The following is a 19,937-nucleotide window of genomic DNA, read 5'->3' on the forward strand; positions in this document are numbered from 1 at the left end:
GATATTTTAAAGTGCTGTACAGAAACCCAGCCTAAAACCGCAAACAGCAAGCAATGCAGGTGTAGAAGCACGGTGGCTAGGAAAAACTCCCTAGAAAGGCCAGAACCTAGGAAGAAACCTAGAGAGGAACCAGGCTATGAGGGGTGGCCAGTCCTCTTCTGGCTGTGCCGGGTGGAGATTATAACCGCACATGGCCTAGATGTTCAAATGTTCATGACCAGCATTGTCAAATAATAATAATCATAGTAGTCGAGGGTGCAACAAGTCAGTAACACAAGAGTAAGTGTCAGTTGGCTTTTTCATAGCCGATCTTTGAGAGTATCTCTACCGCTCCTGCTGTCTCTAGAGAGTTGAAAACAGGAGGTCTGGGACAGGTAGCACGTCCGGTGAATAGGTCAGGGTTTCAGCAGGTCTGGGACAACAGGTCTGGGACAGGTAGCACGTCCGGTGAACAGGTCAGGGTTCCATAGCTGCAGGCAGAACAGTTGGAACTGGAGCAGCAGCACGGCCAGGTGAACTGGGGACAGCAAGGAGTCATCAAGCCAGGTAGTCCTGAGGCATGGTCCTAGGGCTCAGGTCCTACGAGAGAGAGAAGGAAAGAAAGAGAAAGAGAGAATTAGAGAGAGCATTTTTAAATTCACACAGGACACCGGAAAAGACAAGAGAAATACTCCAGATGTGACAGACTGACCCTAGCCCCCCGACACATAAACTACTGCAGCATAAATACTGGAGGCTGAGACAGGAGGGGTCAGGAGACACTGTGGCCCCATCCGATGAAACCCCCGGACAGGGCCAAACAGGTAGCATATAACCCCACCCACTTTGCCAAAGCACAGCCTCCGCACCACTGGAGGGATATCTCCAACCACCAACATACCATCCCGGGACAAGGCCGAGTATAGCCCACAAAGATCTCCGCCACGGCACAGCCCAAGGCAGGAACCACTCAAGTGACGCAGCCCTCCCAGGGATGGCATGGAAGAACACCAGTAAGCCAGTGACTCAGCCCCCGTAATAGGGGTAGAGGCAGAGAATCCCAGTGGAAAGAGGGGAAACCGGCCAGGCAGAGACAGCAAGGGCGGTTCGTTGCTCCAGCCTTTCCGTTCACCTTCACACCCCTGGGCCAGACTACACTTAATCATAGGACCTACTGAAGAGATGTGTCTTCAGTAAAGACTTAAAGGTTGAGACTGAGTCTGCGTCTCTCACATGGGTAGGCAGACTATTCCATAGAAATGGAGCTCTATAGGAGAAAGCCCTGCCTCCAGCTGTTTGCTTAGAAATTCTAGGAACAATTAGGAGGCCCGCGTCTTGTGACCGTAGCGTACGTGTAGGTATGTACGGCAGGACCAAATCGGAAAGATAGGTAGGAGCAAGCCCATGTAATGCTTTGTAGGTTAGCAGTAAAACCTTGCAAATACTGCCCCCTAGCCCCAACAGGCTAACTAATGAAACTAAAATGTACACTTAATCCAGAATAAACTAATATATCGAATTTATTATACAAGAGACAAAACCCACAAATTCTGCAGCACAACGGCAGAGCCATGTCTTATGTGTAAAATGAATATATGACTTAATAATCTATGCTTTCTGGGATGCTATAAAGTCCAGAAGTTTTGGGCAGAGACAGAAAGTTGTCTGTCAGAAGTACTACAATGTAACATACTTTTAATCTGTCTCTCTGCATATTTCAAGACATGGCACATGGGGGTAGTGAGATACCCAATGGGCTGGAGGATTCTCTTCTCATCACTCATCTGGAAAAAACGTAAATCAATCAATACGCCATCATTAACACAATGGATAAATCTAATGATTTTTAATTGAAATATTGAAATAGCATGGGTGAATGAAAAAAGCGATTTGATTCAACTTACGGCCAAGTGGCAAACAATAATGCAGGCACTAGGGATGGGGGTGTGAGCATGCAGATCTGGGAAGATGAGATGTAGTCATTGTTTGTGTGCGTCTGTAAGTTGTTCATATGTATATGTTGTATATGGAGTGAAAAAAGAAAATTTTTAAAAAAATAGTTCATATTATAAAAAACTAAAAATGAATTCATGCACTATGCACATTGTTTTACATAGACAAGAATTGCCTAGTGCATTCTATTAATTTGCCTCCTGTGGGAGCATATTTAAAGGGAATCTTTAATTGTATTTATTCTACAAGCATAATCAGACAGCCTCTTGTCTCTTCCCTATAGAAAAACACTGTGAGGGTTTGTGGTGGTTAATTTCTATATTACCAAATGAGGAGAAACAAACTTCTCACACCAGTCAGAGTTATACTTAAACTACATCTTTAATAATAAGAGCTTTGCAATAGCACTTGACTTTCAACGATTCCCTATTTCTAATGAACCGTTGAGAGTGACAACACAAAAGTACAAAGATCTTTTATAGCCTAGATACACCCCTCTCAACCTACATGACGAACCACAGATATTATGAACATTTCACAAAGGGACTTTATAATTTAGAAAGGAGTATCCCGTAGCCAGATAGCATTCACTATAAATTATCGTTCAGTTTGGTCCCTAAGACGAGGTTCTAATCTCGTTCCTGGTACTTCATAGCACAGAACCATTACCTCATCCAATGGCATAACTCAATTGTCAACTCTAGATAATCCCATCTCAAGTAAAACCCCTTCTTGACCCCTCTCCTGGACAAGCTCACTGAGGGGAGTGAGCCTCTAGGTCATACACTATCCCAGGATAAGTGCAACATCAGAGGGGACATACAATGGTTCCAGACACTGCCATACACCTCCCCCCAATGCCAAAGGAGGGAGTGACTTGTGCACAGACATTGTGGAGACAAGTAATTGGCTCCCCATTAATCACGCCATCCCTTCACATGGTTTAAGAATAGGTAAAGACACATTCACATATGAAAACCATGTTCCATCCTGTCCTCTTCCCTTTCTGATATTCTGCATAGCACCAGAGACATGTAAAAGACAAGCCTGACCTCTCCTTTCTCTGGGCCCCAAATGACTGAGCCCCAGCTGAGGGAAGAAGTACAACTGCCAACACCAAAGTCCAAAGGGATACATTCTAATAACAAGTATATCACATAAGCATATTATGCAGATAAGACATCTTAATTATCTATGTTACCCAACTAATTCTGATTCATCCACCACAGGTTGTAGTACATTGTTTTACAAAATGTTTTACAAGAATTTCTGATTGGCTTGGTCCTACATAATGACAGAATGCATTCTGTTTTGGTATCGCAGGTAATGTTATAGGAAGGTTTGCGTTACGGATGAGGGGTTTTAAACAAATGTTTGCGGAGAAGGTATTAGGGGTAAGGGTGAACAGCAAAGCCTTCTCTAGAGGATCTGAGGGGGCTGCTTAGCATTTCCAAATGAACCTTAGCGCTGTGTTAGCGCTGTCTTCTGCCACATATCTGCACCAGCAGAAGGGCTCATCTCCTTAGTAAATACTACCTGTCTGTCAGGTTTACCCCTGGGAGGAGGGAGGGAGAGAGAGAGTGCAGGGGAATGCAGACAGAAAAATAGCAATACATGGCCATGTTCCTACCTTCTGAGCCTACCACATCTGCCAAACATGCCACAAAATGTATTTTGCTTAATATATCTATGTACGAGTTAAAAAGAAGGAATGGTGTGAAAAAGGAACCAGACAGACAGAGATGTAAACACTTGCCATCCCAGAGGAGAAATGGATAGGTTCTTCAACTTTTTTTTATTTGAGAAAAGTCTGTTCCCGAGGAAGTCTAGCTACTCACAATTTGCAGCCAAAATGTTACCTGGCTAAAACAGTGAACCGTCTACCCTGGTGGAATAATTTGTGTAATTCAGAACACCTTCTTGACAATAACATTATTTCTGATTTGCATGTCAAGTGAGGCACATTACATTAGTTTAAGTGCTTCTCTCCCCACAAGAGTGTCATTGGCTCACACTGACTGCCAACATCCTCTGATGAAAAGAGGGATTGGAAGAGATGGAAAGAGAAGTGTAAGCATGAGATGAGAGAGAGGAGGATGACAGAGCGAGTTGTAGCTGTATGGTGTTTAATCTCTCTCTTGCTTGTCATTCTTCTTGCAGATACAGCATATGTGCGAGTTTTCATCAGCGACGTGAACGATAACAAACCCGTCTTTGCTCAGCGCCTCTATGAAGTTGGGGTTGACGAGGATGCAGATGTCGGCCTGGCTGTTGTCACCGTCAGTGCTAATGACGAAGATGAAGGTATGGAAGGAAGGATGAGGAAGAAAGAGAGAGAGCAGCGAAGCCCAAAACATTTCCACCAGTGATGGCACATTTGCACTAATGGCAGTGAAATTAGTGAATGTGTAACATTTATTTTTTCTCAGGAGTGCATGTTAAGGCAGTGAGGCAGGTAATCTGGCACAGGTATAACATTTCATGAGAAACCTGAGGGAAAAGTACATTTTTCACATTCTGGGCAGGGTCAAAACTGTCCTTGGTATGACATTAGACTTTGGGCAGAGGTAACTGTCAATCAAAAAATAATTTTTTCCCAACCCTAGACTCGTCTAGTTTTAGAGACAATGAGGGCAGTGAAGGGTTAAAATGTTCCAAAATGACTCACCACAAGTGCCATCTCCCCATCTGGATTTAGCTCTGCTGGAATCATGCTGAGACGAGATAAGCTGAGCACCATGCTACATTAAGACGCAGCCATTTGATAGTCAAGTAATGCAACACCACATTTGTTCTAAAAAGACAGACACACTTCTCCTACACAGTACAGTAGGTGGGTGGGATTTGGTGTGATAAACCAGTTTATCCCCTGTACAGCGGCAACACTGCGTAATATCGGCTATGTTTTGGGTTGTTAATCAAGTATTTATCGCAAGCGGGGGTTGGTGCGGCTTAGTTTATAGGGTAGCCTATGTAGCGCTAGCTGCAACCAAGCCAAGATGAACAACCAGACAGCACCAGCCCCCAGCATTTAAAGGAGCCTAAACACAATCTGTATTTTTTTTTATCCACACAAGGGCTCAACTGCAGTAGAAGCTTATAGGAAAACCCTGAGGGAGCGCTTTGTCTGCTGATTTATGTTAATAGCAGAGATTAGACTAGTATTTACATTGGGCTTATAGCTCCTTTAACACAACAGACTGGTTGAAAGGGGAGTCATGAAATATCCAGGGGACTATTTTATCTGGCTAAATTAGCCCATTGGACGGTCTCCATGGACACACACTGGAGATCTACTTCCTCATTGATTTCTCAACCCTCATCGTGACACACAGATGTAGGATCTTAATTTGACCTATATTGTTCCAGCAAAATAATCTGTCAGCAACAGGATTTGAACGTTTAGTCCATAATGTTGCTTGATCGGTGATTAGCTGGCCAAAAGTAGACTATATGAAAAGTGCAATACTGTAGTACTCAACCTGTCTCAAGTCTGGTCTCAAGACCACATTTTGAGTGTCTCGGTCTTGTCTCAGTGTCAGATACATTTGTACTTGGTCTTGACTCGGTCTCGGACAGTGAGGACTCATCATTTCTTCCAGAGACCACCAGCAGAGTAGAAAATTTGTAATTATCAACTTCCATTCAGTAAGCGCATAACACCGCTTTGCCAGGCTAAATATATACACTCCTTTGTTGAAACAGGAATAGCTGCAGTCTTTATATCTAGTATAGACATGTTTGCGCAGTGGCAAACCTATTGGACCTAGGCCTTCAGTGTGTGACATGTTCATGATGCTGACAGGACAGCAACAGTAATACCAGCGCACTCATTTCAGAAAGTGCACTTTTTATAAAACACAAAGTGCTAGTGGCATAGTGGAGGCTATACGCAGGTATATACCCTATACCCTATTTTTTATGGGCATTGCTTGTAGTCACTTAATCCCCACTAATGGTTATCAAAGTAGTGTAGTGGAGGTATAGGACTTATCAATTATGTAGTACAACATAGAAATCATGCACAAAGCAGCCTACACAATCGCAAACCATGGACAAAGAGCCACCCACTGGGGAGCCAGGCCCAAAAAATCTGATTGAGAAAAAAACAAAAAAGAATACATTACTATTACAAAAATACTCAATTTTCCCAGACCTCCAAAATGGTTCCATGACGTGGTTAAAGTGTTGTTATGGACCTAGAATATCAAATTATACTATTTTTTATTTAATATTTTTTTTAGAAAGTGTGATTTTGAGAATGCAAATCTGAAAAATATTTAAGAAAACTAATAAAAAAACTGGAATCTTTCACAAAGGGTGCCTTTCTTTCGTTGGGCAGGCTGTTTGGGAATTTTTGTCATATGCTGCATTTGCTATAGGACAACTGTTTACCTTTTGTTCGTGACACTTTGATATCTTGATAATATGCAGCTGTTTAAAGGGCAAATCTACAGATGTAACAATAACAAAACGGGCACCCCGCCTCTGTTTTGGTAAAAATCTGAGGGGTTGTTTACATTTACAATGATTACAAACATTGGAGTAAAACAAGCTTATATTTTGGGTTCTCATGGAGTGTGACAGTTGAACTAAGCTCATGAGGCATTTATAAGTTATATTCTTCAAGAATCAATGGATATACAGTACCAGTCAAAAGTTTAGACACACCTACCCATTCCAGGGTTTTTCTTATTTATTTTTTTACTGTTTTCTACTTTGTAGAATAACAGTGAAGACATCAACACTATGAAATTACACATGACCAAAAAAGAGTTAAACAAATATAAATCTTTTTTATATTTAAGATTATTCAAAGTAGCCACCCTTTGCCATGATGACAACTTTCCACACTCTTGGCATTCTCTCAACAAGCTTCATAAGGTAGTCACCTGGAAAGCATCTCAATTAAAAGGTGTGCCTTGTTAAAATGTATTTGTGAAATTTCTTTCCTTCTTAATGTGTTTGAGCCAATCAGTTGTGTTGTGACAAGGTAGGGGTGGTACAGTATACAGAAGATAGCCCTATTTGGTAAAAGACCAAGTCCATATTTGGCAAGAACAGCTCAAATAACCAAAGAGAAATGACAGTCCATCATTACTTTAAGATATGAATGTCAGTCAATCTGGAAAAATTCAAGAACTTAGAAAGTTTCTTCAAGTGCAGTCGCAAAAACCATCAAGCGCTATGATGAAACTGGCTCTCATTAGGACCGCCACAGGAAAGGAAGACCCAGAGTTTTCTCTGCTGCAGATGATAAATTCATTACCAGACTCAGAAATTGCAGCCCAAATAAATGCTTCACTGAGTTCAAGTAACAGACACATCTCAACATCAACTGTTCAGAGGATGCGTGAATCAGGCCTCATGATCAAATTGCTGCAAAGAAACCACTACTAAAGGACACCAATAAGAAGAAGAGACTTGCTTGGGCTAAGAAACATGAACAATGGACATTAGACTGGTGGAAATCTGTCCTTTGGTCTATCCTTTGGTCCAATTTTGAGATTTTTGGTTCCAACCACTGTGTTTTTGGGAGACGCAGAGTAGGTGAATGGATGATCTCCGCATGTGTGGTTCCCACCGTGAAACGTGCCGAGAGTGCGCAAGGCTGTCATCAAGGCAAAGGGTGGCTACTTTGAAGAATCTAAAATCTAAAATATATTTTTATTTGTTTAACACTTTTTTGGTTACTACATGATTCCATATGTGTTATGTCATAGTGTTGATGTCTTCACTATTATTCTACAATGTAGAAAATAGTAAAAAACCTTGAGTAGGTGTGTCCAAACTTTTGACTGGTACTGTATATACAGTTGAAGTCGGAAGTTTACATACACCTTAGCCAAATACATTTAAACTCAGTTTTTCACAATTCCTGACATTTAATCCTAGTAAAAATTCCCTGTCTAAGGTCAGTTAGGATCACCACTTTATTTTAAGAATGTGAAATGTCAGAATAATAGCAGAGACAATGATTTATTTCAGCTTTTATTTCTTTCATCACATTCCCAGTGGGTCAGAAGTTTACATACTTTCAATTAGTATTTGGTAGCATTGCTTTTAAATTGTTTAACTTGGGTCAAACGTTTTGGGTAGCCTTCCACAAGCTTCCCACAATAAATTGGGTGAATTTTGGCCCATTCCTCCTGACAGAGCTGGTGTAACTGAGTCAGGTTTATAGGCCTTCTTGTTCTCACACACTTTTTCAGTTCTGCCCACAAATGTTCTATAGGATTGAGGTCAGGGCTTTGTGATGGCCACTCCAATACCTTGACTTTGTTGTCCTTAAGCCATTTTGCCACAACTTTGGAAGTATGATTGGGGTCATTGGCCATTTGGAAGACCCATTTGCGACCAAGCTTTAATTTCCTGACTGATTTCTTGAGATGTTGCTTCAATATATCCACATAATTTTCCATCCTCATGATTCTATCTATTTTGTGAAGTGCACCAGTCCCTCTTGCAAAATAGCACCCCCACAACATGATGCTACCACCCCCTTGCTTCACGGTTGGGATGGTGTTCTTCGGCTTGCAAGCTTCCCCCTTTTTTCTCCAAACATAACGGTGGTCATTATGGCCAAACAGTTCTATTTTTGTTTCATCAGACCAGAGGACATTTCTCCAAAAGGTACGATCTTTGTCCCCATGTGCAGTTGCAAACCGTAGTCTGGCTTTTTTATGGTGGTTTTGGAGCAGTGGCTTCTTCCTTGCTGAGCGGCCTTTCAGGTTATGCCGATATAGGACTCGTTTTACTGTGGATTTGATACTTTTGTACCTGTTTGCTCCAACACCTTCACAAGGTCCTTTGCTGTTGATCTGGGATTGATTTGCACTTTTTGCACCAAAGTACATTCATTTGGGAGACAGAACGGTATGACGTTTGCGTGGTCCCATGGTGTTTATACTTGCGTACTATTGTTTGTACAGATTAAGGTGGTACCTTCAGGCATTTGGAAATTGCTCCCAAGGATGAACCAGACTTGTGGAGGTCTACAATTTGTTTTCTGAGGTCTTAGCTGATTTCTTTTGATTTTCCCATGATGTCAAGCAAAGAGGCACTGAGTTGGAAGGTAGGCCTTGAAATACATCATCAGGTACACCTCCAATTGACTCAAATGATGTCAATTAGCCTATCAGAATCTTCTAAAGCCATGACATAATTTTCTGGAATTTTCCAAACTGTTTAAAGGCACAATCAACTTAGTGTACGTAAACTTTTGACCCACTGGAATTCTGATACAGTGAATTATAAGTTAAATATTCTGTCTGTAAACAATTGTTGGGAAAATTACTTGTGTCATGCACACAGTAGATGTCCTAACCGACTTGCCAAAACTATAGTTTGTTAACAAGAAATCTGTGGAGTGGTTGAAAAACGAGTTTTAATGACTCCAACCTAAGTGTATGTAAACTTCTGACTTCAACTGTATGTACTGAGGCAGCATATTAAATTGCACCATGTTCCTTGTATAAAGCACTGCTTTTGGCCAGAGCACTATGAGACAAACAAGTATTGGACTAAATAATGAATAGGGTGCCATTTCAGACTTTCCCAAATTCTAAGTACAGCATCTAGAACTCCAACCCCCAGAATCCCCACTAAAAATCCCTGGTCCCTCCCCAGGTGCCAATGCCAAGTTGCGTTACCAGATAACGTCGGGCAACACAGGAGGGGTGTTTGACATGGAACCTGAGGTGGGAACCATCTTTGTCACCCAGCCTCTGGACTACGAGCAGCAGAAGAGGTACAAGCTGCTGGTGCTGGCATCAGACGGGAAGTGGGAGGACTACGCCGCCGTGGTGGTCAACGTGGTCAACAAGAACGACGAGGCGCCCGTCTTCTCCATGAATGAGTACTATGGCTCAGTGACAGAGGAGCTAGATGGCTCACCGGTCTTTGTGCTCCAGGTGTGTGTTCTTTCTCTAACCTGGGTGCCAGTCTGTTTCTGTTTGAGCGGTCAGGTACCGAGGCTCAATCAACCATGTCAAATGCATGCTTCTGTATACTAACTGTATATATGCTAGCTATAGCTAATATCTACATGTCACTCTACAAGTTATTTCTGGCTCTAGCCTGGGTGTCTTTCTGTTTCTGCTTCAATCAACACATTGTTTTGTTCATTGACAAGGCAGGGATTCATTTTGAATGCACAAACAGTCAGCTAGCCAGGATAATCTTTATCAAGCATAAATATCAATTACTTGCTTCTGTATGTCATGCATGTATATAACAAGTCTGCTATCCATTCCATAAACAATGGATGTAAAGCTAGATTGATGGGATGCTTGCTTCGAAAGACAGGCACACACGGATGCATGCACACACGTATGCACACTGCACACACACACACACACACACACACACACACACACACACACACACACACACACACACACACACACACACACACATATTTACATTTTTTTACATTTAAGTCATTTAGCAGACGTTCTTATCCAGAGCGACTTACAAATTGGTGCATTCACCTTATGATATCCACACACACACACACACACACACACACACACACACACACACACACACACACACACACACACACACACACACACTTAGATGTTGATTGCTGATGAGTTGGGTGTCTCACTAGGTGACAGCCACGGACCCAGACAAGGATGCAGACCAGGACGCCGTCCGCTACTCTCTCCATGGTCAGGGGGCGGACTCTCAGTTTGTGATTAATGAGATCACGGGGGAGATGTACGCCCAGAAGACGCTGGACCGCGAGGAGCGGGCTGTGTGGCGCTTCGTGGTCCTGGCCACAGACGAGAAAGGGGAGGGGCTCACCGGCTTCACTGACGTCATCATCAACGTGTGGGACATCAATGACAACGAGCCCGCTTTCACCTGCGCACCCGATGGCTGCCACGGCAACATAGCTGAGAACTCACCCCCAGGAACTTTTGTCATGGAGATGACGGCGGCAGACCTTGACGACACGGCAGTGGGTCAGAACGCCATCTTCACCTATCGTATCATCGAGAACGCCCGTGATGCAGATTCTGAGGAACTATTTACAATCGACGCTAGTACGGGCACCATCTCCGTGGTGACCAGCGGACTGGACAGGGAGGTGGCAGAGCGGCACCAGCTGGTGGTCGAAGCCAGGGATGGAGGGGACATGGTCGGTACAGCTACCGCCACTATCATCATCATGGACCTGAACGACCATACCCCCCGGTTCAAAGATGAGTGGTGTGGGGCTCGTGTGTCTGAGAACAGCCCTCCAGACTCAACCGTGCTGGAGCTGGAAGCTGTGGACCCAGACTCTGGCCCTCACGGCCTGCTGGGCTTCAGTGTGGTGGCGGGGGACCAGCGGGAGAGGTTCTACATGGTGAGCCACAGAGCAGAGCAGTCTGGGAGTCTGAAGCTGAGGAAGGGGCTGGACTATGAGAGGCCCGGCGAGCAGCGCTTCAACCTCACCATCCAGGTGGAGGACTCTGACTTCTCCAGCCTCATCCACTGCATCATCCAGGTGGTGGATGAGAACGACCACATCCCTGTGTTCACCACCACCTTCTACCCCCTCGCCCCTCTAGTGGAGGATGTTGCCGTGGGAACCAGCATCACCCAGGTGATGGCCAATGACTCAGACTCTGACCTGAATGGGGAAATAGTCTACAGCATCTCCCCGGAGTCAGACCCATACGGTCATTTTATAGTGGACCGAGACGGCATTGTGACCGTGTCCCGACCGCTGGACAGAGAGACAATGCCCGAGTACCAGCTGGTTGTCATGGCGACAGACCGCGGGAGTCCAGCGTTGACGGGGAGCGCCACGGTCCAGCTGAGCCTGCTTGATGTTAATGACAATGGGCCAGAGCTGGAGGTGGCCTACACCCCTGTCCTCTGGGAGAACAGCCCTGCTCCACAGCTGGTGTGGCTCAACCAGACCTCCACGCTGCTCCACGTTATCGACAGGGACTCCCCAGAGAACGGGCCTCCCTTCTCCCTCGCCCTTCCCCATCTCTACGCCCCTGACTTCCACCTGCAGGACCATGGCAATGGCACGGCAACGCTCACCGCGCTGTGCCGCTTCGACCGTGAGCGCCAGAGGGAGTTCCTCCTGCCCGTGGTTATGACGGACAGCGGCCGTCCGCCAATGACGGTCACCAACACGCTCACCATCACCGTGGGCGACCAGAATGACAACGCCCACCAGGAGGGAGAGAAGGAGATTTACGTTCACAGCCGGAGGGGTGAGTCCCAACTTTCCGTCAACTTTTAGACATTCGTATTCACGAAGCCTCTAAGAGTAGGTGTGCTGATCTAGGATCAAGTCCCCCCTTTTATTCTTCATGATCTAAGATTCTTTGTGAATATGGACCCAGGCTGTTACCCAAGTTAGCACAGCATGGAGGTGCTCTTTCTGTCTTTCTGTGTACCTATTCTGTATTGTCTGAATTCGTAATTGATACACCCGGGGCAAATATTAGCATTTTGTTGCAGCATTTCATGATTCTTGATTGCAAATCATTCCTTCGGGCTTAAGAACATTCGACCCCCACACACTCTCTCCACTCTGCTAATTGTATCTGTCCCTGATGTTAACTTGACCATTATAAGATCTGTGGTGTTCCTCAGGAGTGATTGTTAGGCCCGTTAAAGTTCTGATCATAGACCTGGATTTTTAGGTTTTCAGTAATTGTGTGAAACACTGCAGCAGCTTGACTCATACAGGCCCCGGTTGTTTACCCAGCTGCAGTACGCTGGCACTGGGGCTCGATAATAACATAATCCATAGTGCGATAGCCCTGACTTCCTTAAACTCTCAGCGCTCCTCGCATCTGAAGTACTGGAAGCCTATTCAACCCAGACAGTGGGACTTCACACTCATGAACATAATAGGAAGAACAGAAACAGCAGAATCACAGAACAGCAGATAAGAAAACGGCTGAAGATAAGCAGCCTAGGGCCTCTATCACTTTTGGTTTGGAAACCGTTGTTTTCAGACAAAATCAAAGTCTTTGTGTGCGCTGGACAGGAAGGATGCAGACTACTTCGCTGGGCAAGGTCTATGCCCCTGATCAAGATGATTGGGACAACAAGACCTACACCTTAGATGCAGAAGGAATGAGGTAGGTGTTATGTTTGTCTGTAACCAGCGTGAGTCATAATAGGACAGTTAATCAGTTAATCAGTTAAACAGTTAATATATGACAGATGCAAATATGTATCCCTATAAATATGACCTTCAGCTACTTTCACTCAAAGTCTCAGAGTCAAATAAAATGAAATGTGATTTGTCAGATGCTTGGTAAAGAATAGGTGTAGACTAACAGTGAAATGCTTACTTATGAGCCCTTCCCAACGATGCAGAGAGAAAAATAAAGAAATAATAGAAATATAGAAAGATAATAACATGAGGAATAAATACACAATGAGTAACGATATCTTGGCTATATACACGGGGTACCAGTACCGAGTTGATGTGCAGGGGTACGAGGTAATTTAAGTAGATATATACATATAAATAGGGATAAAGTGACTAGGCAACAGGAGAGACAATAAACAGTAACAGTCAAAGAAAGTCAAAGAAAGGGAAAGGGTGGAGAATATCACCACATTTCCTACTTGGCCAACAAGTGCCTCTTGTTCAACATGCACTTAACCCTAATTGCTCCCGTAAGTCGCTCTGGATAAGAGCATTTGCTAAATGACAAAAATGTAAAATGTTAATGTAATCAGAGCAATCAGAGGATGCATTTGTATCATATCAACTAGTGGACTCGCAGGGGAACAAGGATCAAGAATATTTATACCAAGATTGTTTGCAATTTTGCATCTAACACAGTCAGGGAACAGAAGAAAATCCCAATTGCATATTTTACACATTCCTGTTTTATTCATATGCCAATCCTGACCCGTTTCTATGACAACTACCGAGCTCCTTTGGTGGAGATGTAAACAAAATATAATTTACCGCCCAGCAGAAACTGAACAGTTGTTCTTTCCGTTCATTTCCTTTGGTAGTCCAGCGTTGTAGGCACAAAACGGAATAAAACATGGAATAAACACTTAAACATGGAGGGACTGCTTGGCCTTGTCCAATAAGAAACATTTATTTCCATTTTCCATTGTATTTTAAAATGTTTTCCATTGTATGCCCTTTATGAATACCACCCAGTCATTTAAGTTTTCCACCACATTTATGTCCTCCCCTACAGGTATTTCACTCTAGACAAGAGTTCAGGCCACCTGGCCATCAGACAGAACACCCTAGCGGGAAGCTACTATCTCAGAGTGGGAGTGTCGGACGGGGTGTGGCCGGACGTGGTGTCTGGGGTCACAGTTCACGTCCGGGAGCTAGAGGACATGGCCATCCACTCATCAGCCTCCCTGCGTCTGATCGGTAAGCTACTCAAGCGTGACAACATTGTACTTATCTATTCTACAGTTTATGTCATGATTCGTGATTATACTCTTAGAAAAAAAGGTGCTGTCTAGAACCTAAAAGGGTTCTTCGCTGTCCCAATAGGGTTCCAGGTAAAAACCCTTTTTGTTTCAAGTGGAACACTTTTGGGTTCTATGTTGAACCCTTTCAACAGAGGGACCCACCTATCGTTCAGCAACTAGAGTTGTGCTACTTCAGCTGCTGTTACTCCACAGCAGGGATGCTCTATATGAGATGATGAGTCTGAACCTGTCAACATGAATTACTTTTTCCATTTGTTTTCCTTTCTCTTGTGCTCTATCGCTCATCTTTCCGCCCACACCAAACGTCAGGCTTTTTATTTGACTTCGTTCTGTTGTTGGAGAGATAGACAATGTAGCTTTCGAGACATATGTTTGGTTTGAGAAAGACAATAATAGGCAAGGTTTTGTCATTAGGATTCAATCAGGTTGTGATATTAATTCATGGGGAATCAGCTGCTGCTCTCTGGATTAAAATACAAGAAAGAAGAATGAGTAAATTATGTAAAAAAATGAATGAATAAAAAACGTACAGAAACCTGTAGACTTCTACACCTTAAAATAGAGAGTATCTCTGGATCTAGAACTGGTACTTTTAAATCTGAGGCTGCGCTGTGAGTCAGCAAATTCAATGGATTGGATTTATGTTCATCTTTTACAAAAGATCCAAGCGATTTACATTGAATCGGAGGAGCTCACCTTTTCACCTTTACAAGCTGTGAGGTATGTACTTTATAACAAATCTATTAGGATAACCTATAGTCCCTATCACTTCAAGCAGCAGTGTGTATTACACATCAGGTGCCGTTTTCACAAACATATGAAGTTTAATGTCTTGGTATTTTGGCTCTCTCTGGGCAAATCTCAAATGTAAAGGTCAATTTCAAAACTGCCAGGTTAGTCCTTGACATTTGAAAATACATTTTATGAATAGACTGCAAGGCTATTAGGCATGCCAGGGCATCAATTTCACTTTGTAGAGATTAAAGAGGACTTTTTTCATCCTCTCCGATATTATTAGAAGAGACGCATTGCATTGCTAATGCTTCGACCTCTAAATCTATTTGACAGTGAGGCCGTCAATGTTTTATACTGGAGCCAAGAATCGGTCTCAGTGGAAATAATTAAAGAACGGTAAGTTAAATAGTTTCACTACATGGGTGAGTGAATCAATGTCAGGCCAGTATAGATCAATTCTATTTGCTAATTGAACCAAGACTGGGTTCACTTTGATCAACTTCCCCTGTCAGTAAATAGTGAATGTTCTTGAGGTTCTAATGCCTGAGGTGTGTTTCTGTCTGTGTGTGTGCTTGTGTGTGTGTGCGTATGTGTGTATATTTCCCACTTCTGCAGGCATCACTGCCAGAGAGTTTATTCAGTCCCGGGTGGACGAGAGGAGTCGACAGGATATGTTCAGGGGCTTCTTGTCTGAACACCTGTCCATCAGATCAGGCACAATCAACGTCTTCAGCCTGACAGACGTTAGACCAAAGACGCTGGACGTGCGCTTCTCTGTGCACAGCGATGGCTACCTGCGCCCAGAGAAACTACATGGATACCTGGCGGCGCATACAAAGAAGGTACACGCCTCAATGTTTTCCCATCTTGAAGATAGGGATCTTAGCTCATACATCTCTGGGAGCAGAGCTTGGTGTTGTCGATATCGTTTCTTTATCAGCCAAGAGGTGCAATGTGCATTCATATCTTTTTCATTAATGTTGTTCGCACCAACTCTCCCCCTTCTGTGTTCATAACTGCTTCCTTACTCATTCTCTCTCACCCTCACCTCATTCCCTCTATCTCTCCATCCCTCTTTCAATCTCTCGCCGACCCTCTGTCTCTCTATCTCAGTTCTCATTCATTTATTGAAAATAAATCTGCCATTTTGGAGATGTACTCGTTTCTTTTTAAGTAAATATTTGTATGTGTGAGGAATATCAGCCAGGTTCATCACTCTCTGTCCTCCCTTACTTCCCTATCTATCTATCTATCTATCTATCTATCTATCTATCTATCTATCTATCTATCTATCTATCTATCTATCTATCTATCTATCTATCTATCTATCTATCTATCTATCTATCTATCTATCTATCTATCTATCTATCTATCTATCTATCTATCTATCTATCTATCTATCTATCTATCTATCTATCTATCTATCTATCTATCTATCTATCTATCTATCTATCTATCTATCTATCTATCTATCTATCTATCTATCTATCTATCTATCTATCTATCTATCTATCTATCTATCTATCTATCTATCTATCTACTCCTCCCCTCTCCCTATTTCACTCTCCCGCTCTCTCTCTTTCCATCTCTCTCCCTCTCCCCCCTCTCTCTCGCTCTCTCCAACTCTCTCTCCCTCTCTCTTTCTCTCCCTCTCTCTTTCCCTCTCTCTCATTCCCTCTCTCTCATTCCCTCTCTCTCATTCCCTCTCTCTCATTCCCTCTCTCTCTTTCTCTCCATCTCTTTCTCTTTCTCTACATCTCAATTCAATTCAAGGGGCTTTATCTCTCTCTATCCCCCTCTTTCTCTTCCCCCCAACCCCTCTCTCTGTCCCTCTCTTCAGCTGCAGTCTCTGCTGCGGGTGAACGTGTCCCAGGTAGAGGTGGATGAGTGTGTGTACACAGACTGCAGGCCGGGTGGCGGCTGCTCCACACAGCTCAGCGTCAGTGACACACCCACCCTGGTCGATGCCGGGAACATAGCACTGGTGTCTGTGACGATGATGTCCTCTGCCCGGTGTGGCTGCTCTGCCAGGGACCGGGTCCATCAGGCTTGTTCCTCCTACCTCACAAACCCCTGCTTCAATGGAGGCACCTGCATAGATACCCTCAGTGGGTACAGGTGAGCAGAGAGCAGGGACCAAAGCAATACCTGAGGACTATGTGAACTGGGTTTTGTTCATAAGGCACATCGCAGCAGAAAACACAAGAGTGTCTTATTGGACACCTGCAGATAGTTCCTCATTTTTTCATTCTATTTCGAACCTTTTTCTTCCAGTTTAACTCTACCGAACACGATCGTATCCTGTCTTTATTGTAATTAATTTATTACACAAGATAAATATCCTTCCATCGGAGACAATTGAGAGATAATTAAGAGAAGGTGATAGAAATAATCAGGAGGAAATCTAGACACAGATGGTGATGTGGAGAAAATTATACCATAATCAGAAATGACACCAATCTGAATAAATTAGAGAAGAAGAATGACAATAAATTCAGAGTAAAAAAATCTATAGTTTGATGATAAATTGCCTCATAATTATATACTAGAGCCTTGAACGCTAAGCATATAAAGCAGTCAGAAATCCATTTAAAAAAAAGTACAAGGCCCAATGTGGGTGTATCACAGAAGAAATAGCATGGAGCTAATTTGATGATGAGAATTGGTAGGATTTAAGAAATGTGGGCCAGTGAGATTACAACAAGCACTACACACCCCTCTCCCAAGTGCTGACAACCTTTCAGAATCCCACTTAATACCATTTACATGAACATGTAAAGTTAAATAAGGCAAACAGATGTCTGCCTTAAGACCTTAGAACATGAAGATCACACTCATGGGGGGTGTCCCAGAGCCCTAGGGGCACTAGTCAAAAGCATGCTGCGGTTTTTATCTGCCACATCTGCTGCAGTCTGCAGTCTTGTGAGGGAGCCCTTGTCAGAATATAGATGCTGCTATATAACCCAATGTGTATTCAGAATGTGTGTGAAAAATCAAATTGTGGGCCAATCCCATGTCGAGAGAGCTTAATAGCCAGTCTGAGACATTGGCCTTATCAGATCGTGTCAGTCAGAGGAAGAAACATGCCCTATGCTCTGGAGTTTGTATTGGCATTGCTCTCTGGAGTCACATGGAGAATGCCTGGGAAGGTGTGTTATGTGTGTGTGTGTGTGTGTGTGTGTGTGTATGTGTATGTGTATGTGTGTGTGTACGTGTGTGTGTGTACGTGTGTACGTGTGTGTATGATCAGGCACAAACGTGTGTGCATGCTTTCTCCATGTATGCATGTGTGTGTACATGTAACCGATGTGAAATGGCTAGTTAGTTAGCGGTGGTGCGCGCTAATAGCATTTCAATCAGTGACGTCACTCGCTCTGAGACTTGAAGTAGGGTTTCCCCTTGCGTTGCAAGGGCCGTGGCTTTTGTGGCGCGATGGGTAACGATGCTTCGTGGGTGTCAGTTGTTGATGTGTGCAAGGGTCCCTGGTTCGAGCCCAGGTTGGGGCGAAGAGAGGGACGGAACCTACACTGTTACATACACACACCACAGAATCATCCCGTCTCTCTCTGTATGGATCAGTATTCCTGACATGTCTTGGCCCTCTGCTGAATAAACAGAGTTGGAGATGTTGGCAGAAGGAGAAAACAGACCCTAACTGTACATAGCAGAGCCATCCACTCAGATACGACGCCACATGAAAATAGATGGCTCTGACATTTTCTACCAAGCCCAGTTAGTCTCACATCACGTTTCGCCAGGGGTCTGTGAATATTCTGTCCTGTTTTGGATCCAAAGTGATATTTTTCTCTTTGCGTGTATTTCTCTTTATATCAAGGCATTTATTTGATTACTATTTACGGCTAGTAGGCATGCAGATTCACTAGAGGAGGCATAGAATAAAGAAGTGGCGGAATAGCGTGAAAAAGTGGAGGAATAGCATGAAGAAGTGGAGGAATAGCATGAAGAAGTGGAGGAATAGCATGAAGAAGTGGAGGAATAGCGTGAAGAAGTGGAGGAATAGCGTGAAGAAGTGGAGGAATAGCATGAAGAAATGAAGGAATAGCATGAAGAAGTGGAGGAATAGCATGAAGAAGTGGAGGAATAGCATGAAGAAGTGAAGGAATAGCATGAAGAAGTGGAGGAATAGCATGAAGAAGTGGAGGAATAGCGTGAAGAAGTGGAGGAATAGCGTGAAGAAGTGGAGGAATAGCATGAAGAAGTGGAGGAATAGCATGAAGAAGTGGAGGAATAGCATGAAGAAGTGGAGGAATAGCGTGAAGAAGTGGAGGAATAGCGTGAAGAAGTGGAGGAATAGCGTGAAGAAGTGGAGGAATAGCATGAAGAAGTGGAGGAATAGCGTGAAGAAGTGGAGGAATAGCGTGAAGAAGTGGAGGAATAGCATGAAGAAGTGGAGGAATAGCGTGAAGAAGTGGAGGAATAGCGTGAAGAAGTGGAGGAATAGCGTGAAGAAGTGGAGGAATAGCATGAAGAAGTGGAGGAATAGCATGAAGAAATGGAGGAATAGCATGAAGAAGTGGAGGAATAGCATGAAGAAGTGGAGGAATAGCATGAAGAAGTACAGGACTCAGCCATTTCACCCGTGATACAAGTCAGTATTTGACGTCCATCAAGAGACTGAAAAACAGCTTCTATCTCAAGGCCATCAGACTGTTAAATAGCCATCACTAGCCGGCCTCCACCCAGTACCCTGCCCTGAACTTAGTCACTGTCACTAGCCGGCTACCACCCTGCTGCCCTGTGTACATAGACTTGGAATCACTGGTAACTTTAATAATGGAACACTGGTCACTTTAATAATGTTTACATAT

At 43.6% G+C, this 19,937-nt stretch overlaps 1 protein-coding gene across 1 annotated transcript in view; it reads left to right on the plus strand.

Annotated features, from left to right (window-relative positions):
- Window positions 1–19,937, plus strand: part of LOC106561400 (neural-cadherin) — a 97,748-nt gene that overhangs the window by 52,006 nt on the left and 25,805 nt on the right. The window contains exons 16-22 of the mRNA XM_045688749.1: window positions 4,093–4,236; window positions 9,562–9,845; window positions 10,547–12,155; window positions 12,941–13,034; window positions 14,124–14,308; window positions 15,724–15,950; window positions 16,949–17,226. Of these exons, the coding sequence (XP_045544705.1) occupies window positions 4,093–4,236; window positions 9,562–9,845; window positions 10,547–12,155; window positions 12,941–13,034; window positions 14,124–14,308; window positions 15,724–15,950; window positions 16,949–17,226 (2,821 nt within the window). The remainder of the gene's footprint in view (window positions 1–4,092; window positions 4,237–9,561; window positions 9,846–10,546; window positions 12,156–12,940; window positions 13,035–14,123; window positions 14,309–15,723; window positions 15,951–16,948; window positions 17,227–19,937) is intronic.

The sequence above is a fragment of the Salmo salar genome, chromosome ssa10 (genome assembly GCF_905237065.1).
Source record: "Salmo salar chromosome ssa10, Ssal_v3.1, whole genome shotgun sequence".
NCBI classification, from domain to species: domain Eukaryota; kingdom Metazoa; phylum Chordata; class Actinopteri; order Salmoniformes; family Salmonidae; genus Salmo; species Salmo salar.